This window comes from Chelonia mydas, chromosome 24 (genome assembly GCF_015237465.2).
Source record: "Chelonia mydas isolate rCheMyd1 chromosome 24, rCheMyd1.pri.v2, whole genome shotgun sequence".
Lineage (NCBI taxonomy): Eukaryota > Metazoa > Chordata > Testudines > Cheloniidae > Chelonia > Chelonia mydas.
This window is the reverse complement of record NC_051264.2, coordinates 1,895,022-1,916,333: the sequence shown is the minus strand read 5'-3', so window position 1 is coordinate 1,916,333 and position 21,312 is coordinate 1,895,022. Positions and strand designations below refer to the sequence as shown.

The 21,312-nt window shown below is 49.7% G+C and overlaps 1 protein-coding gene across 1 annotated transcript; it reads right to left on the bottom strand.

The window, feature by feature from the left end:
• Positions 1-860: 860 nt before the first annotated feature.
• On the bottom strand, positions 861-2,928 carry LOC102943734 (protein S100-A8). Its single transcript, XM_027830037.3, has 3 exons — positions 2,776-2,928; positions 1,937-2,110; positions 861-1,267 (listed from the first exon to the last, which is right to left on the bottom strand). The coding sequence occupies exons 2-3, from the start codon at positions 2,087-2,089 to the stop codon at positions 1,076-1,078; spliced, it is 345 nt and encodes a 114-aa protein (XP_027685838.2). The 5' UTR covers positions 2,090-2,110; positions 2,776-2,928; the 3' UTR covers positions 861-1,075.
• Between the last annotated feature and the right edge of the window lie 18,384 nt (positions 2,929-21,312).

The following is a 21,312-nucleotide window of genomic DNA, read 5'->3' as shown; positions in this document are numbered from 1 at the left end:
GGAGAGAGCTGCACTGTGCAACCGTCACAGTACCTCTGCCTAGGAAGAGGGGTGAGGCCAGAGGTCGGCATGCAGAGCTAAGCATCTCACTAGCACCATGAGGAAGATGCTTCAGGCCATATCCTGCCTCTGCCTCTGCCCTCTTGCAGGAAGCAGGAGACTTGCTGTCCATCAGCTATGCCTAGGGCTTAACTGTACTCTGCTCACCCTTGTATCAGACCAGGTCCCGGTTGGTCCCTAATGTGAATCCGATACGAGGACTTGAACGACCAAGGTGCGAATGCAACCTGCTATGGCATTAGCCTGTATTTGAACAGCATTGCATGAGTGTGTCATGTTTAATCACCCGCTCTCACTGCCCCAGCCTCAGCGCCATGCAGCTGTATTTCGTTTCCTACAGCCTTCTGCCTTGCCGTTCGGCAGAGGGCGAACGCTGAGGAATGCAGAAGGGAAGCAACTTGCCAAACTTTACCCAACGTCAGAGTGGAGCAGCAGTGGGAACAGATCCCAGGACTCCTGGCTGGTGCTTAGAATAGAACCCACGTGTCTTGACTCCCAGAACCTCCATTTTACCCACCAGACAATCCTTCCTCCCAGTGCAGTCAGATGAGAAGCAACATGACTTGGCTAAGTTTACCCACTGAGTCAGTGACCAATGTGAGAGTAGAACCCAGGAGTCCTGGCTCACAGTCCTGTGCTGGGAATAGAGCCCAGACTTCCTGACTCCTGCTTGTATCTTATCCGCCGGGCCACCCTTCCTCTCCCACCCCCATTTACACTAGCTCTCATACGCCGTGAGTAGGACCATTGTTACGCCATTGTCAGGAGACTGAAGAACACGGCAAACAGACGCAGGGGAGTGCATTGGAGGAGAGTTTTATTGCTACATTATCAGCCCAAACAGGCAAAGATTCTCTGGTTACATTCGATATTTACAAAATCTCATCTTGTTTTAACTCAAAGGGTCTCCCTGATTTCGGTGGTTAGGGTCATCGCTGGGGTTAGTGCCCCAGGCATGACACCCGTGCCCAGAGGAGCTTCCAGGAGCGGGGACAGAATTATGCTCAGGCCCAAGTTAATTGGGGCCATGCGCATGTCCTTGCCCTTGCCCCTCACTTTGCTTCACACCCTTGTGTGACATATTGTGAGCATGTATGGCCAATTTCGCCAGGGTGGTAACGAACTCTTCGAAATGGAGGTGTTCATTTTTGTCTTTGTTGGCCTTCTGAAACAGGTTGTCTATGTATTTCTCTTCGTCCCCCGGGCGCTGCAAAAGAAGGAAGAGTAAAAAGAAGAATCCATTAGCAACACGGTGGTAGGAGGTTGCACTCCCAGTGGTTGTCAATGAACCCTCCTTGCAACTTTTAACAGCAAAATACTATTCTGCAACTTCTGGATTTGGGGAGAGATTTCAAAGCTCCAAAGGGCTGCTAGACACCCGGCTCCCAGTGTCTTTCAGGGGGAGTTAGCTGACTGCTAATCACTGACAGAGAAAATATGAAACTGAAAGTGCTTCGAGAAAACCCTCCATGTGTACCATGAAATCCCCATTCATCTCTCTGAGGCTACTCAACCATTTCTTTGGTCCTTACTAGCTCTGCCTGCTTTTCCATCAAAGCATTTGTCAAGACGGGAAGAGAGAAGGTCCAGAATAAAGTTCAGTATCTCTTGGTCTCTGGATATGTTTATCGATCGAGTGTTCTTCTCCACACTAGCGGAGCAAACGTTGGGTTAAAGCAGCATAAATAGATGCTCAGTAGCATTTGCTTTCAGATTAACTTCTACTGCCCCACTTGACTCTCGGGCCACTAATGTGGTGACTGTCTCCCAGAGAAGTAAAGCGAAGGAAAAGGATAGGCCAGATCCCCAGGGGCAGTAAATCACCAACATGGAGACTCCCAATGCCTCCCACAGACAGCACCATGTCTCAGCTTACCGGCACAGTGTAGCACAGAAATGAGTTGGCCTCCTTTTTGAGCAGCTTCTTGAATTCATCCTTCTGCAGGTAATCGTCGTTGCACTCACTTTCAGAGTACTCGTGGTATACTTCGATAATGTCATTCAAGGCTTTTTCCAGCTTGGTCGTCATCTTGCTGAGTGTCTAGGGAACCTGAAACAGGATGACAGTTAACACACGAACGAACTCTCCCTTCTGTCTCGGTCCGCCTTGATCGACACTTGTCCAGTCTGCGGAAGGTACCAAGAACAGTATCATGTTATCACTGGTTTTCGAATAGCTCGGAGAGGCCCCAGCTGAGATCAAGCCACCATTGCACTAGGCTAGACGCTGTACATAGAGCGTCCCTGCCTCTAAGAGGGGATGAGGCAGAGAAAGGATTATTGATCCTCTTTTACAGATGGGGAATTGAGGCACAGAGCGACTACAATCACTCAGGGAGGCTATGGCAGAGTGGGAATTAACCCCAGCTCTCCTCAGCGTTAGTCCAGCAGTGTATCCATGAAGGCAGCTTTTCCTGAGGAAAGCAGGCTTTTGGATGCTCCCTGACTTACCTTTCCCATGAGCCCTGCGTCTGCCCCCCTTGATGTTCAAACACAGAATCTAAAGCCCTCTCCGTGTGCCTTGGAGAATATCCTTTACTTGCAGCAGCATTTCCTATCCCTGCTTCGGGGCGGGGGGTCCTGCTTCGTGATCCCCCTAAAGCAGCCCGGCAATATCCCCTGTTTATAAAGCACTATACAAGGCAGTTGGTTAGAAAAGCTGGCGTGTGGTTCAAATAAATAAATAATAGGGCTACTTATCATAAACGGACTTACCCGAGTCTCGGAGCGCGGAAGAGGAGACAATCAGTCAGGTGTGGTGAATACAGCACAGAGATCAGATGCTTTTATACCCTCCTTGAGCTGAATCTTGCACAGACCACACCCTTAGACTGCGGCGTTATCGTTTCCTTCTTTAATGATATCGGGAGCCTTGTGCAACGCTCCACGCCCGGCACGCCCAGGCGAGAATTCTGGAACCTGTACAGAAAGTAACGCCTGCCAGGGTCGCTTCAAAGGTGGTGTTTGGGCGTTCGGTCCGTGCAACCAGCCAACAAGGGGCACAGAGAGCGGTGCAGAGGGTTGCAGGAATCCTGAGGCTGGTATGTGCGTTCTAGTTCCCCAAACAGCATTACGGGGGGGTCTCAAAAGCCAGTGCCTCACTGGTCATCAATGTCATTGCAAAACGCCCGTATGGATGTTGTGTAGGGAGTTATAGTCACTGAAAATACATTCTTCGAGTCTGTGTCCAGGGAGGTTGGTCACCAGCAAAGGTGAAAACCAAGTTTTGTCAGACAAGAGATGTATAATCTGTAAATCTGGTCCACAGTGGGCCTCCTACCACCAGTCTGAACTGAATGCAAAGGAAGGGTTGTGAGAACTTCAGAAACAAATGAAGAGGAAGAGAAAAACAGCGGGGCGGTGGGGGGGTAGAACCTCACTTTGAAGGATTTCTCTACTATATTTGGGGTGCAGAGAAGACACCCCCTGCCTAGGAAGTCAATGGATAGCAGATTTGCTTTATGAAAGTGTGAGCTCAAGTAGGCGCGGTTGAAAACGCTGCCAGATCTTCGACTCCTATAAGTCAATGTTGTTCATTGATTTCAATGGTGCAATGTTGATTTAATACCAGCTGGGGGCTCTCTGGCCCATTGACTTCAATGGAGCCATGGCTCTGTACACCAGCTGGGGATTTGGCCCACTGACTTCAACAGATCCATGCCCCTTTACACAGCTTAAGATATGACTCGATGTCTTTAGTTCTCGAGCCAAGAACGCAATGTTCCAGGTCAATTTCTGCTTCCTGTACATGTGGGCGGTAGGTAATGGCCCATATTTCTTCATTCTCTTGCACACACTTTTAAACCCATAAAATATCTGCTCCGCCCTCCATTCTGCGTCTCCCTAGGGACTACTCCTTTCTCAACAGTTTTCTAAGGGAATAGTTTCTTGCAAAGGAGGAGATGGTTACGCCCCTGAAATCAGCCCAAGGCTTATTAAATGGACGGCATTTCACAGCAGTGTTCCTCATTATCTTAATAGGAGCAAAACTGAGACAAAGTCAGCAATTAGCCCCTATTGGCCTGGCCTCTTTTAACACATCTGGTAAAACAGCAATTTGTCACCTGCCCTGAATTCTCTGAGATGGACCTTTTTCCCCACTAGAAATACATTCTCCATAACCAGCATTTTGCATTGTTGAGCCATGTCACCTGCCAGCTTTTTCCTGCCTTCAGTAAAACTTGTGAGACTTGAAAGAAAGAACCGGAAGTTGCTCCAATAATTCCTTCTCGTGGTGGGAGGATTGCACGGCCCTCTTCCCTCCACTCATTCCGGAAGGGGCAGCCCAGCCTTGTCCACCCAGGGCCCGATCCCCCAAGCACACTCAGGCATTGCATGGGAACGGAGCAGTAACACAAAGTCATTCCGCCTGTCCCAATGCCAAAGTCTTGCATCGACTGGAGACTCTGCCAGCCGTGTGTGGATGAGTTGCCAAACTAAAGTCATTGCAGCACATGATAAAATCTTTGGGCATTTCAGTCAAGTGCATCATCCTTTGGATATAAAGTTCAATGCCACCCACTGTGCTGTGCAGCCTTTTCTATTTCTCCAAGGGTATGCCTCAGGAACCTCAATTTGCAGGCTTGACCCCTTCCTTGGCACGCTCTGTAAGGTAACAAAGACAACTTAGCACAGACCGTAATGTTCAGCTTGCCTTGATCTTGGGTCAAAGCATTTCCCTCAGATGTTCCAATAAGCTTCTTTCACAGACTAGACTTCTTCTTAGTCTGGGCCCAATCCTTTCCCCTGGTACAGTCCTTCTCAGTTCCAGCTCAGGTGGTAACTAGGGGATTTCTCATGATGTCAGCCTCCTTTGTTCTGTTCCACCCCCTTTAATAGCTTTGGCACAAGACGAGAATCTTTTGTCTCTCTGGATTCCCCCCCCCTCTAAATGGGAGGAGTGGTAGATACGCTGGAGGGTAGGGACAGGATACAGAGGGACCTAGACAAATTGGAGGATTGGGCCAAAAGAAATCTGATGAGGTTCAACAAGGACAAGTGCAGAGTCCTGCACTTATGACAGAAGAATCCAGTGCACCGCTACAGACTAGGGACCGAATGGCTCGGCAGCAGTTCTGCAGAAAAGGACCTAGGGGTTACAGTGGACGAGAAGTTGGATATGAGTCAACAGTGTGCCCTTGTTACCAAGAAGGCCAATGGCATTTTGGGATGTATAAGTAGGGGCATAGCGAGCAGATCGAGGGACGTGATCGTTCCCCTCTGTTCGACATTGGTGAGGCCTCATCTGGAGTACTGTGTCCAGTTTTGGGCCCCACACTACAAGAAGGATGTGGAAAAATTGGAAAGAGTCCAGCGGAGGGCAACAAAAATGATTAGGGGACTGGAAGACATGACTTATGAGGAGAGGCTGAGGGAACTGGGGATGTTTAGTCTACGGAAGAGAAGAATGAGGGGGGATTTGATAGCTGCTTTCAACTACCTGAAAGGGGGTTCCAAAGAGGATGGCTCTAGACTGTTCTCAGTGGTAGCGGATGACAGAACAAGGAGTAATGGTCTCAAGTTGCAGTGGGGGAGATTTAGGTTGGATATTAGGGAAAACTTTTTCACTAGGAGGGTGGTGAAGCACTGGAATGCGTTACCTAGGGAGGTGGTGGAATCTCCTTCCCTAGAAGTTTTTAAGGTCAGGCTTGACAAAGCCCTGGCTGGGATGATTTAGTCGGGGATCGGTCCTGCTTTGAGCAGGGGGTTGGACTAGATGACCTCCTGAGGTCCCTTCCATTCCTGATATTTTATGATTCTATAACTGGAAGGTCAAATGGCACATGTATCAGTCTTTAAAACATGACCACTAACTGCCTTCTCCAATGGAAAATATCCTTGCCACACTTATCGACTGACTCATAGATTTTCTAAGGCCAGAAGGAGCCATATAATCCAACATTCTCCATAACACAGGTCACAGAATTTTACCCAGTAATTCCTGTATCCAGCCAATAGTTTGTGGGTGAACTCGCGTGTGCCTTTGTGCTGGGAGAGAAGCTGAGCCCTGATTCGGGGCCGGGGCTTCTCTGACTCGGGGTCCTAGCAAGGGAGCCAGCCATTCAGGCCATGGCACAGGAGCCAGCAAACAGGGCTGTAAACAGGAGAGTCTGAGGGGGAGTTTGTCTTGTGGTGCTTGTTTGGGGTTTGTTTGTGCTGTGGGGGGTGGGGTTTGGCTGTGGTTTGTGTTTCCCAGATGAACAGGATTTAGGCGGGAAGGCGATGACAGACACAGAGGCAGCAGTGGGAGTGACCCATGTAGCGGAAGACACGATGGAGATGACTGGATGTGGAAGCTGCCGTATGTCCATGATCCTGGAGGGGGTACCCGGTAAGAGTTTTGTCTGTATGAAATGCCGTCTGCTAGAGCTGATGGAGGAAAAGATCCGAGGTTTGGAGATGCAGGTGGAAAGTCTGGTTGAGTTTAGGAAGGGGTTTGAGCAGATGATGGAGCAAAGACATGAGGTATCTGAAGGGAAAAGCTCAGACTTGCAGATGGAAGCAGGACTAGGGAATTCTGAGGGGAGACTGCTGGGTGAGGGAAGTGGTCAGTGGAAGCATGTGACTAAGAGAACTAGGCAGAGAAAAAGACAGGCTCGTGGAGGAGAAATAGAGCTCAGGAACAGGTTTGCAGAGTTGGAAAATGAAGAAGGGGCTCAGCAGGTGGTCACTGAAGATGGAAGGGCAAGGAAGAAGAGAAGAGCAGCTAGTCCTATAGGAAAAGGGGAAGAGTTAATGGAGACTACACCAAATATGAGCCCCAGGAGGATACAGGATGGGTTGAAGAGCATTACAAGGGAGAATAGGAATGGAAAGAACTTGCAGCCAGAGGGAACAGGGGATAGACTGGAGAATAGCACCGTCACCAGGGAAAGGCAGGGCTATGTGATCGGGGACTCTTTACTGAGAAGAATAGACAGGCCTGTAACCAGAGCTGATCCAGAGAATAGGAGGGTGTGCTGTCTTCCAGGTGCTAAGATACGGGATGTAGACCTGAGGTTGAAAAGGATCCTAAAGGGAGCAGGAAAGAATCCCCTAATTATCCTTCATGTGGGAACAAATGATACGGCTAGATTCTCGCTGGAAAGTATTAAGGGAGACTGTGCTAGGCTGGGGAACATGCTTAAGGAAATTGAGGCTCAGGTGATCTTTAGTGGGATTCTACCTGTTCCTAGAGAACGGCAACAAAGGTGTGACAAGATTATGACTATCAACAGATGGCTTAGGCAGTGGTGCTAGAAGGAGGACTTTGGGATGTCTGGCCACTGGGAGGCATTCATGGACAGAGGACAGTTCTCTCGGGATGGACTTCATCTGAGTAGGGAAAGAAATAGACTTCTAGGATGGAGGCTGGCACAACTGATTAAGAGAGCTTTAAACTAGGAATTTGGGGGAGATGGCTGGGAGATGTCCAAGTAATCTCCACGCCAGATTTTAGCATTGAGAGGAAAGAAAACGAAGTAAGAGAGGATACAAATGTGGTAGGAGAATGTATATAAGGAGGAAGGGCAGTGTAGATACCAGTCTAATAGGTCATAGTGCCTAAACGGGTACAGAATGTGAGCGAGGCCAAACAGCAAAAATGAAGATGTTTGTACACCAATGCGAGGAGCCTAGGTAACAAAATGGAGGAACTAGAGCTACTGGTGCAGGAAGTGAAACCAGATATTCTAGGGATAACAGAAACAGGGTGGAATAGTCGTCATGACTGGACTACGGGTATTGAAGGGTATGTGCTGTTTAGGAAAGACCGAAATAAAGGTAAAGGTGGTGGAGTAGCATTGTCTATCAATGATGAGGTAGAATGTAAAGAAATAAGAAGCAATGGAATGGATAAGACAGAGTCCGTCTGGGCAAAAATTACATTGGGGAAGAAAACTATTAGAGCCTCCCCTGGGATAGTGCTTGTGGTGTGCTATAGACCACCGGGATCTAATTTGGATATGGATAGAGCCCTTTTTAAGGTTTTTAATAAAGTAAATACTAATGGAAACTGTGTGATCATGGGAGACTTTAACTTCCCAGATATAGACTGGAGGACGAGTGCTAGTAATAATAATCGGGCTCAGATTTTCCTAGGTGCGATAGCTGATGGATTCCTTCATCAAGTAGTTGCTGAACCGACTAGAGGGGATGCCATTTTAGATTTGGTTTTGGTGAGTAGTGAGGACCTCATAGAAGAAATGGTTGTAGGGGATAATCTTGGCTCAAGTGATCATGAGCTAATTCAGTTCAAACTGAACGGAAGGATTAACAAAAATAAATCTGCAACTAGGGTTTTTGATTTCAAAAGGGCTGACTTTCAAAAATTAAGGAAATTAGTTAGGGAAGTGGATTGGACTGAAGAATTTATGGATCTAAAGGCAGAGGAGGCCTGGGATTATTTTAAATCAAAGCTTCAGAAGCTATCGGAAGCCTGCATCCCAAGAAAGGGGAAAAAATTCATAGGCAGGAGTTGTAGACCAAGCTGGATGAGCAAGCATCTCAGGGAGGTGATTAAGAAAGAGCAGAAAGCCTACAAGGAGTGGAAAATGGGAGGGATCAGCAAGGAAAGCTACCTTATTGAGGTCAGAACATGTAGGGATAAAGTGAGACAGGCTAAAAGTCAAGTAGAGTTGGACCTTGCAAAGGGAATTAAAACCAATAGTAAAAGGTTCTATAGCCATATAAATAAGAAGAAAACAAAGAAAGAAGAAGTGGGACCGCAAAACACTGAGGATGGAGTGGAGGTCAGGGATAATCTCGGCATGGCCCAATATCTAAACAAATACTTTGCCTCAGTCTTTAATAAGACTAAAAAGGATCTTAGGGATAACGGTAGCATGACAAATGGGAATGAGGCTATGGAGGTAGATATTACCATATCTGAGGTAGAAGTGAAACTCAAACAGCTTAATGGGACTAAATCGGGGGGCCCAGATAATCTTCATCCAAGAATATTAAAGGAACTGGCACATGAAATTGCAAACCCATTAGCAAGAATTTTTAATGAATCTGTAAACTCAGGGGTTGTGCCGTATGATTGGAGAATTGCTACCATAGTTTCTATTTTTAAGAAAGGGAAAAAAAGTGATCCGGGTAACTATAGGCCTGTTAGTTTGACATCTGTATGCAAGGTCTTGGAAAAAATTTTGAAGGAGAAGGTAGTTAAGGACATTGAAGTCAGTGGTAAATGGGACAAAATACAACATGGTTTTACAAAAGGTAGATCATGCCAATCCAACCTGATCTCCTTCTTTGAGAAAGTAACAGATTTTTTAGACAAAGGAAACGCAGTGGATCTAATTTACCTAGATTTCAGTAAGGCGTTTGATACCGTGCCACATGGGGAATTATTAGTTAAATTGGATAAGATTGGGATCAATAGGAAAATTGAAAGGTGGATAAGAAATTGGTTAAAGGGGAGACTACAATGGGTCCTACTGAAAGGTGAACTGTCAAGCTGGAGGGAGGTTACCAGTGGAGTTCCTCAAGGATCGGTTTTGGGACCTATCTTATTTAATCTTTTTATTACTGACCTCGGCACAAAAAGTGGGAGTTTGCTAATAAAGTTTGCGGATGATACAAAGCTGGGAGGTATTGCCAATTTAGAGAAGGACAGGGATATCCTACAGGAGGATCTGGATGACCTTGTAAACTGGAGTAATAGTAATAGGATGAAATTTAATAGTGAGAAGTGTAAGGTTATGCATTTAGGGATTAATAACAAGAATTTCAGTTATAAGCTGGGGACGCATCAATTAGAAGTAACGGAGGAGGAGAAGGACCTTGGAGTATTGGTTGATCATAGGATGACTATGTGCCGCCAATGTGACATGGCTGTGAAAAAAGCTAATCCGGTCTTGGGATGCATCAGGCGAGGTATTTCCATTAGGGATAAGGAGATTTTAGTACCGTTATACAAGGCACTGGTGAGACCTCATCTGGAATACTGTGTGCAGTTCTGGTCTCCCATGTTTAAGAAGGATGAATTCAAACTGGAACAGGTACAGAGAAGGGCTACTAGGATGATCCGAGGAATGGAAAACTTGTCTTATGAAAGGAGACTCAAGGAGCTTGGCTTGTTTAGCCTAACCAAAAGAAGGCTGAGGGGAGATATGATTGCTCTCTAGAAATATATCAGAGGGATAAATATCGGAGAGGGAGAGGAATTATTTAAGCTCAATACCAATGTGGACACAAGAACAAATGGATATAAACTGGCCACCAGGAAGTTTAGACTTGAAATTAGACGAAGGTTTCTAACCATCAGAGGAGTGAAATTTTCGAATAGCCTTCCAAGGGAAGCAGTGGGGGCAAAAGATCTATCTGGCTTTAAGATTAAACTCGATAAATTTATGGAGGAGATGGTATGATGGGATAACATGGTTTTGGTAATTAAATATTCATGGTAAATAGGCCCAATGGCCTGTGATGGGATATTAGATGGGGTGGGATCTGAGTTACCCAGGAAAGAATTTTCTGTAGTATCTGGCTGGTGAATCTTTCCCATATGCTCAGGGTTTAGCTGATCGCCATATTTGGGGTCGGGAAGGAATTTTCCTCCAGGGCAGATTGGAAGAGGCCCTGGAGGTTTTTCGCCTTCCTCTGTAGCATGGGGCACGGGTCACTTGCTGGAGGATTCTCTGCTCCTTGAAGTCTTTAAACCACTATTTGAGGAGTTCAATAGCTTAGACATAGGTGAGAGGTTTTTTGCAGGAGTGGGTGGGTGAAGTTCTGTGGCCTGCGTTGTGCAGGAGGTCAGACTAGATGATCATAGTGGTCCCTTCTGACCTAAATATCTATGAATCTATGAATCTATGAATCTCCAGTCGTGATTTAGAGACTTCAAGTGATGGAGAAACCACCGTGTCTCTTTAGAAGATGCCCCAATGGTTCATTACCCTCACTGTCAAGAAATTGCATCTTATTTCCTGTTTGAATTTGTCTAGCTTCAACATCCAGCCATTGGATCTTGCTATGCTTTTGTCTGCTAAAGCAAAAATGACCTCTAGTATCAGACATCTTTTCCCTAGGTAGATACTTATAGACCATGATCAAGTCACCTCTTAACCTAGTTTTGATAAACTAAACAGATTGGACGTCTCAAGTCTTTCAAGCAGGTTTCCCAGTCTTCTAAAAACATCATTCTTGTGTCTCTCTTCTGAACCCTCCCCAATTAAGGTTAATTAAGGGCTTTCGCTCCCCTACACCTCACTTCTCTTTCTATAACATCTGTCTATAGTCACTCGCCAAAACCAAGCCATTGCTAGAATGGTGCTAAATTGACTTCCTGTGTAGATAGGTTTTTACTGATGGTATAAACCTGTCTACCAGTAATGCTATAGACTAAATCATGAATTCTCAACCTCCAGAGGTCTCAAATCGGCTTCAAGGAGGTCATGGCCACCCTCTCTTCCTTTATGACTAGATGGGCAGAGGGGTTGACTGTTTCTGTTGTAATGATGCAAAAAGGTGGTAGCCTTGTTTGCTATGGCTGGTTCTGTTTCATTAAGTTCTCTATAGTTTTTGGGGGGTTCTCTTAGGTTCCTGGAGATTGTTCACGATTGGAAAAATTATTATTAGTTATTTGGATTGCAGTAGCCCTGAGGATCCACAGCCCGGGACCAGGCCCCCATTGTGCTAAGGGCTGTACAAAGCCAGAACCAAAAAGATGATTTGGAGGAGAGACATAGCTTGTTCCATTCCTCCAGGCTTCCTGGCCTGTAGCACAGAATATAGGGCTTAGGAATGTCACAATTGCATAAGCATCTATGCTGAGATTCTGGAAAAAGAAAACAAGGGATGTTGTGAAGACAAAGGCCTCACTTAATACCTTACATTTCAAAGGTTTTTCCTTCTTTTCTGTATCTTTAATACGAGGTTTAAAAGATGCCTATTGGCGGGCGTGCCCTGGTATTCAGCAGGTGTCGTCTCTGGATACCAAACCCCAAACCTCGGTTCAAGCTGTTTAAGGTTGGACAGTTTCAGGGTCACGTTTACATCTTTGGTTCTTTAGGCCCCTGTATCCATTTATATTAATACAACAGTCCCAGTCTAGTGCATTTGCCTCTGGACCATGCTGTCTCCCTAATAAACCAGAGTAAGAATCCAGATCTTTTCACTGTTAATAGAAATGAAGTCACCATAACTTTGGTGACCCACTGACATGAATGATTAAGTTCAGCTTCGTTTCGGTGTAAAAGAACAAGTGAGCCAGATTCCAGGGGATCCGGTTTCAATACACCATCTTGGGCTGTAACAAGGAAACTCGTTTGGATTTAGGACTAATAGCCTTTTGTGCCTTCCTTGGCTACTAAGATCATTTAAAACTTGATCACTGCAGTTCTGTCTATTGCAAAACACAAGCAAATAGATTAGGTAAATTAATAAAATGAGTAAGGCTGAATTTCTCCAGTTCCAGGAACCTTTTGACTTAATGAGCAGAGGGGGACACACCTAATGCCTTCAAACAATAAACTGAGATAAACGGATGAACACAAGACACCTTTGTTTTACAACCCTGAGCCTAATACGCTTGAATTCGTTGTCTGAGTGCTTAGGGGCCTGGATCAGCAAAGCCCATGGTTAAGTACCGCGGGCTTTGTTTGATACAGGCCCATCACTGGCCTGGTTCTGATCTCACATAGCAGCAGTTTCACAGCAGCAAAGTTACTCCTGGTTTACATCAGTGTAATTAACAGCAGAACTCGGCTCCCTGTCTTTGATTCTTAGGGCTTGTCTACACTACCAAGTTAAGTTGACAAAACTTATATCGACACTCAAAAGTCAACAAAACAAAAATCACCAAAGGGTGTTCCCCCGTGCTCCCTCTGTCGACAGATCATGTCCACACTGGGGACACCGTCATCGACAGGGTGAGCAATGCACCGGGAGTATGTATCCCAGAGTGCCGTGTTGCGGGAAGGAAGAGCTGATGACTGCGCATCTTGGGATTCTCTCCGAGTTCGCCCACAGCCTCGAGCAGCATCGTGAGTAGCTCCGCGAGCTCTCCCTGCTGAGGAATGGCAAAGCAGCCCAGCAGTCTGTCCCGCTGCCCCTGCATCGGCTGTCCCTAGCGCAGGGCAGAACAGGAGCATGCCAATGATTTGCTCTTGGTTTGTTCCCCAAAGGAACAGCGCACAGATACTTCCCGGAGCTTTGAAAGGGGAGGGGCGCAAGCCTGCAGGGCGGCGGAGATCAAAACACTGAGCAGAGCACGCAGGGCAGGCATCGTGGGATACCGGCGGAAGCAGCGTCTACACTGGCTCTTTCTCGACAATAAAGGGAGGGAAAAAGACAAAAGTCTCTCGCAGGGGTGGAAGTTTTTTGTTGCCAAAACTGCACGTTTTTCGCGACAAAAGTCCCATTGTAGTGCGTACGCTCTTGCTGTTTCGTCGCCAAAAGGCCGGTTTTGGAGACAAAACTTGCAGTGTAGACAAGCCCTGAGTCTTGATCGACACAGCTTTTCTGTACCCCTGTAGCTATGTGAGTTTGGGCGGGGCAGGGAGGGTTGGTTTTTTTTTACCAACATATACCGATACCGCCCGTAATGTGGCTGCAGTTACACCAGTATGAAGGCTGCTTTGACTAGTACACAGATGCTCCCCAGGTTACGCGAGACCCGACGGACACATATCCGCACTTATGGAAAAAGTTCCGTAAACTAGCAATAGAAGGTGGTTGGGGGTTTTTTGTTTGTTTGTTTTTTGCGTAATGGTCGGGTATACGTTTCCGACCTACGCAAAATGCGAGTTATGCAAGGTGTTCCGGAACTGAACGATTTTGTAAGTCAGGGAGCGTCTGTACCTGATTCCCCTTCCCTTCCAGGAAGTATAAGCGCCATTGTACCAGTATAACGCCACCTACACATAGGGAGTGATACTGCTTTAATCATACCACAGGGGTTAATGTATGACACCTTCTGTGTGTAGACCGGACCTTACGTGGACTGCAGGACACGGCTGATGGTAACAAATGACAAATGGGTTTATCCCAATCTCCTGACTCCCCGCCCAGTGCCTTATCCTATGCTGCCTCTCAGCACGTGTGATTTCCCCATGTCTCAGGGTTTGGGTTTTCCCTCTTCCGTTGTTTTAATAACAGCAGCAATAGTTAATGTGGCAACCAGGCACCAGCCTGCCCTGCAAAATGTCCTCTTCCCTTTCGCGTTTCCATAACAGTGGGATGACGTGCACAGCACGTTTACTGGGTGTCTGAAAAAACCACACGTGGACGTCCCCCCAAGGCGGCGCTCCAGCGTGTGGCCGTGACCCCACCCCTGCCCTCAGGATGGGCAGGTTCCCTTCTCCTCTCACAGCAGGCATCAGAGAAGAGCCGATTTCAAACCACGGCACCTTGTGCTGCTGCCCACTTGCATCCCACCCGGCCAAATGAGACGCATGAGGGAGGAAAGCTATGGACCCAGGCCTGCCCCGGGCTCCAGCCTCTCCCTGCTCCCTCCTCTTCAACCCCTGGCCTTGCCGGCCCTGTTGGCTCAGTGCAGCTGGCAAGAGAAGATCTGCCATGCCGTTGGCTCTGCGCACAGCGCGGTGCCCTCTGGAGCGGGATCTGCCAGCGGATCTCAAAACCGCCCTTTGCTCAGTTCCCCGAGGCGCGGCAAAAGGAAGGCACGCTGTGGTTGGGATCTCAGCTAACTAGCTAAAGCAAGAGCGGACGGCAGCCGCCCGGGAGAGGAGCCCTCAGCCTCCGCGGCAAAGAATCCTCGACGTGGGGTGCCGGGCATGGCGCCCGGCTTGCAAATGGCCCATTGTGGTGCAGGTCGAAAACAGAACCTGGCGGCTCCGGTCAGCGCCGATGACTGTCCGGTTGGTGGCGCCGCACCGCAGGGCAGGCAGGCTCCGTGCTAGCCTCCACACCACGCGGCTCCCAGGAAGCAGCTGGCATGTCCCCGCTCTGGCTCTTAGGCGTAGGGGCAGCCAGGGGGCTCCACATGCTGCCCCCGCCCCAAGCGCTGCCACTGCAGCTCCCATTGGCCGGGAACTGCGGCAGCAGTGCCTGAAGATGGGGCAGCACACAGTGCCACCTGGCCGCACCTCCGTGTAGGAGCCGGAGAGGGGACATGCCTACTGCTTTCAGGAGCTGCTTGAGGCCTGCACCCTTGAGACCCCCCCACACACACCCCAACCCCCTGCCCCAGACCTGATCCCCCTCCTGCCCTCCAAACCCCTCAATCCCAGCCCGGAGCCTCCTCCTGCACCTCAAACCTCTCATACCCATCCCCATCCCCACCCCAGAGCCTGCACCCCCAAACAGAGCCCTCACACACACACCCGCATTGCAACCCCCTGCCTCAGCGCAGAGCTCCCTCCCACACCCTGAACCCCTCATTCTGGCACCCCAAATTCCTCATCCCTGGCCCCACCCCAGAGCCCTCACTCACAGCTGGAGCCCTCACCCCCTCCAATACCCCAGCCCCCTGAGTCAGCCCGGTGACAATGAGCGAGTGAGTGAGGGTGAGGAGAGCGAGCGACGGGGGGGAGGGGACGGAGTGAGCAGGGGCGGTGCCTGAGAGAAGGGGCGGGGCACGGGAGGGGCCTCAGAGGAGGGGGCGGGGCAGGGCAGAGGCGTTCGGTTTTGTGTGAGTAGAAAGTTGGCAACCCTAGGGGCAGGCCAGACAGTCAGATTGCTACTGCTTATAGAGTGCCTGCGGTTTGCTAGCCAAGAAGGCAGGACCCCACCCAGGGAGCTCACAGCCTAGGGAGACAAGGGACCGACAGAAGAGAGGACGCAGTCAAGTCGAGACGGCTGCACAGATGCGTCTCGCGCCCTCCTGGTGAATTCCAGGGGCCGGGCGAGGAAAATCCTCCTTCAGCGGAGGGCAGCGTGGCAGGACAGAGGCGACGCCGGGAGCAGTGGATCCTAGGGGCTGAGTGGGAGAAGGGACCTATGGGAAGGGAAGAAAGACCTGCTTGTGGGCAAAGCCTCGGGAGAGCTGGCTTCAATCCCTGCTCCGCCACAGACCCTTGCGTGACCTGGACCAGTCACTTAGTTCCCCACCTGTAAAATGGGATCATCCTTCCTTTGTCTGCCTGGTCCACCTAGGCCGGGAGCTCTCTGAGGCAGGGGCTGTCTCCTGCCACGTGTCTGTGCAGTCAGGGGAGACGGGCCCCAGCCCACCTGCGACCAGCCTCACTCACCTCTCCAGGTGGGGAGAATGCAGAGCGTGTGACCGGCGCGAAGCCACAGCTGGCTTGAGGAGGGCTTGGATGATAACCCAGCTCCAGGAAGGAGGGCGGGGGTCTCCTGCTTCAATGCTGAGAGAACTATTCAAACCATGGAACTGGTGCTTGAAGGGGCCTGGAAGATCAATGTTTGTAAGGACTAAATAAATTGGATCCTCTTCCCGAAGGGGAATGTTTTAAAATGAGACAGGCTGGGTGAAGTTTTGAAAGATCCCCACAAGCGCGGGGAAACTGAGGCAGGGCCCTGCAGCGCCACCCCAGGCCACAAAGGGGTGCTCAGGAGGCAGCTGATCATTTACAACACCTCTCTCTCCTTCCTGCTTACCCCTTCCAAAGACGTATAGACCATCATCCACCCACTCCTGGGCCTTGTCTACACTAGGGAATTACCAAGCACCCAGCACTTGACACGCACTGACTCCTTTTGGGGTTTCAGGACCTTGCTGCTTCTAAAAACAATGAGGCCTTAATTAGCTCCTTTATCTCCCCTCATTAGGCGATCCCTCGGGTACTTTGCTTCTCTCCCCACTGAGGTGCCGGGATCCAGAGGTCAGCTCCTTCCACCTCCCGTGGGTCTTAATTATTTTTCCCGGCCGGCGGCGTCTGGCTTGGCCCCGGCAACGCTGCAGCCTATTTACGTGAGTTGGGCATTAGGACGCTGGTGATCGCTCCCTGGAGCGGCTACGGAAGCAAAACCCAGAGCCACCCCGCCACACGGAACCAAGGGAGAATCATTTACCCTGCCGGCTAGTGCCGTGGAGCCCGCCAGCTTCTGGGACGCTGTCGGTGCCTCTTCTGGGGGCCCAGAAGCCATGCCCCCACTCGGAGACCGGCAGGGTTCAGAGGGTTACACCGGCCCAACACGGGATGCGACCTGGAGCAAAGAAACCAGTCCCCCCATCAGCCCTAACACACAAGAGCATGTGAATCTCCATCGACCTGGTAAAGGCCAAGCGCACACCGTCCATAGCTTCGCTGCCATCTCGCGGCTTGTCCCGTAAACACACCCCACGGCTAACACAACCCGCTCCCCACACATGCCTGTAGACACGGGGAGCTCGGTCTCCCGCCTGCCACCTGGTGGCACTTCAAGTTGTTGCTCTTCTTTAAATGCAGCAGGCCGGGTTTAATGAATTTCAATAATTCGGCCTGCTTTTTTACACACGGGCCAGGCTGTACGATCCCCCATGCAGCTGTGCTCTGCCTGCAGCGTGGAATCCCTCTCCACTTCAACAAGCATGTCTCCCCCGAAGCCTGTATCCCTCTGAGCCTGCCGTTTCTGAGCCCTGGTTGTGCTGGGGTAGCTGATTTATTGCAGAGAAAGGACGTATTGCAGGTGGTGAGGAGATGGATGGATGGACGCGGGGTGTCTATGGAGGGAGAGAGAGAGATTGCAGGAAGAAGGAAGGATAGATGGATGGATAGATAGATAAGGATCTAGGAGGATGGATGGATAATTTGTTTACAATATTGCCAACCCCAAACATTTAAAATCATGAATGAGGCACTCAAAATATCACACTGGCTTCAAAACCATGAGATTTTAAAAAACAACTTGGGGGGGTGCCTTTGGATTTTGAGCTTTCAAGTGAACTTGGGTCATGTTTTCAGGCTTTTCTCTGAAACAATAAGGACTAGAAACCTCTTTCTTTTTAATTAAATCTGAGGTTCTCATGTAATTAGGCCTGCCTTTTGTGTGGCTCTGAACTCTGGGCACTGAGGAAGAGAGACGAACAGAGCACGAAAGGAAAATGTTAAGAGGGATGCTTGGAGTTACAAGGCTGGACCATGTTCAGAGCAAAAGAATCCAGGGAAGGGGGAAGGTGGCCCCATTTATAGAAAAGCTCCAGGAATCCAGGCTTCGATGGTCTGGGCCTGTGACAAGAAGGGTGGAAAAACATATAGAAAACAGGGTGTTACCCTCCACTTCTAAGTGTAAGAGAAGGGTTGGAAGACCCAAAACTAGATGTGTGGATGTCATATAAAAAAATGTGATTAACTACAGAATTTACGAGGGACCACTTCAAGACCAACTGAAATGGCAAAGAAGGGCCGTATAGTTGGGCTCCCATATAGTTGGGACTAGGGCTAGAAGAAGAAGACGGTTCTCATGTAATCACAGGACTCCAGGAGCTGCTGCTTTAAAAGAAAAACACCAAATATCACAAAACTTGGCAACAGTGTAACATTTTATGGGATGCCGGTTGGGGTTAGCAGAGCTACTGGACCAGATCCTCAGCAACAGCCTAGCTCTATCTCTCTGCCCCAGTGGTGCTTGTCACTTTTGGGGCCAAGTCTCCTGTTTCAGAGGCCCGGCTCTTCAGCTGGGGGGAGCTCCATGGACTTCAGCTGAGGCTCTAGCCGAGAGTACTATGTGTGCATCACTTAAACGCCCGAGTTATCACGCTGGCCTGAGTTAGCGTCAGTGTGTTTCATGCATTCCTACTCCGGTTAGCTGGTCTGACCACGCTGCTCTTCCCTGTGCATGGCGCCGGGTCCGGGAGCAATCGGCTCTGCTGGCCGATTTCAACCCTGGTGTGTGCTGAACGTGTCACTCTGGGATCTCCGACCCTGGCTGGCTGATTGGTAACGCTGAGTGCCTGGAACCCCTGGGTCTGATGTCAGCGAAGGAGGCTTCCCGCTGGAAAAACAATCCCAGAGAGGCCCATTTGGGTCACTGCTGAAGCCCTAACTGTGCAAATGAGTGGTGAGAGAGGCTGAGAACCTGCTTGATCACCGTCCTGGATATTTGGCTGAGGGATTCCAGGGATCATTTAGCAGGGCCCACACCCTCACAAGGAGGACAGTCCTGCAAGAATGCGTGTTGTGCTCTTGGCTTTCATTGCTATGCGGCACATCTGAGCGCGGCAATGCTGGCCTTCTCCTAACCACATCCTGAGATGTTGGCAAGGCTTGGCACAAGGCTGGTTCGCATGGCAACCGGGCATTCACGCAGCGACCTTGAGAATTCGCTGCCAATAGAGCTGCCTTGATTCACACCGGCAGGGCAGCTGGCCCCAGATGTTTAGCGGTCACCTTTGCCATCTTTGCTCTGGTGCCTTTTGTCTGGTAACTCTCTTCACGGGGCAACCGAAAGCTGAATACCACAAACACGCTTATTCCGGCCAGACCACAATGGCAAAAGGCTAGCCCCTTGGCTGGCGTAAACCAGAGCAGCTGCATTGACTTCAGTGGAGCAGAGGATCAGGCCCAAAGAGCTCCAGGGAAGCCCCTGTGGTGTTAAAATTAACTCCTAAGGGGCAATCGAGCAAGTGCATCCCTGCAAAGTTTGACAGCCATCTCTGTAGTGAGCCGGTTTGTCCTCCAGGTGCCGCTGCTGAGTTCTGTTATCTACACCAGCGGCTCAACCTTTCCAGATGACTGTCCCCCTTTCAGAGTCAGACTGGTCCTGTGTACCCCCAAGTTTCACCTCACTTGAAAACGACTTGCTTACAAAATCAGACATAAAATTACAGAAGGGTCATAGCTCACTAGTACTGACAAACTGCTGACTTCCTCCTTGTTACCATCTAATTATCAAATAAATCGATTGGACTATAGATCTTGTACTTACATTTCAGTGTATAGCACCCACAGCCGTCTAAACAAGTCATTGTCTGTATGAAATGTTAGTTTGTACTGACTTCGCTCGGGCTTGTCATGAATCCTGTTGTAAAACTAGGCAAGTATCTAGCTGAGGTGACGTACCCCCTGGAAGATCTCTGTGTACCCCAGGGGTCATAGGTGCTGGAACTGGGGGGGCTGCCACACCCCCTGGCTTGAAGTGGTTTCCATCAAATGCAGGGTTTACAGTTTGGTTCAATGGCTCTCAGCACCCGCACTGCACACATTGTTCCAGCGCCCCTGCCAGGGGTACGCGTGCCCCTGGTTAAAAGAACAGGAGGACTTGTGGCACCTTAGAGACGAACCCATTTATTTGAGCACAAGCTTTTGTGGGCTACAGCTCACTTCATCGGATGCATTCGGTGGCAAATACAGAAGGGAGATTTTATATACACAGAGAACATGAAACAATGGGTGTTCCCATACACACTGTAATGAGAGTGATCAGGTAAGGTGAGCTATTACCAGCAGGAGAGAAAAAAAACCTTTTGTCGTGATAATCAAGGTGGGTCATTTCCAGCAGTTGACAAGAAATACACCCTAGAGTGCTCCTGGAATCTGCGGCCAGGAGCTGAGCCCCGTCCAAGCTATATTGTTCGCCTGGGAGTCCGAGCACAGCTCCAGCCTGCTTTCACCGGCCTGGTGCTGCGGCGCGGGATCAGTCAGAGACAGTCGAGGTCAACCACTGAATGGCCGGAGCAGGGGCGTTCCCCCTAGCGTGTCCCGCAGCCCTTGGTCCAGCGTGGAAAACGGGGCTCCTGGGTTTTACGCCTGGCTCTGCCCCTTGCTCAAGTCTCTGTACCTCCATTTCCTTTTCCACCACCCCACGTCCGTCTTCTCCGTTACACTGGAAGCTCTGTGGGGCAGGACTGGGCCTGCATACACATCAGCAGGCCTGACGGGGCCCTGAGTTTGGTCGGTTCTCCTGCCGTACAAACAAGAGCCATCCATCTCACGAGCAGGAAGCGTTCCCTTGCTGTGCAGCCCTAATATCCCTATATGTAATGACTCCTCTGCCCTGGGTCGAGTGACGTTATGCTGGGACCGCCCCTCTCCCTCTGCGACGTTTGCTCTCTGCCCAGTACAGAAAGCTCCAGCCCAGCCAACAGGGGCTGGATAAATACACAGCCCTAGGGGTCGCTCTGGATTGGCCCAGAGGGCTACAGTGTGGGGCGGGGGGGGGGGGGGCGCAATATTACTCACTAGCTAGATGGGGGTGTCTGGAGGCAGATCAATAGTTTATTTATCACTAGACCGACATTCGCTCTACGCAAGTGCCACGGACAATGGTAGCAGGCGTAGCCTGTCACCACGGCATTCCAGGGAGGAACGAGTCACTCCTTTGTTTGAAGAGCCCGCTGGGGCCAAGCATTGCCAGAGGAGGGCTAGCGTGACACCCATATCTGCCCAGGATGGGACCGCAGCCTGCGCAGTCATGACCCTA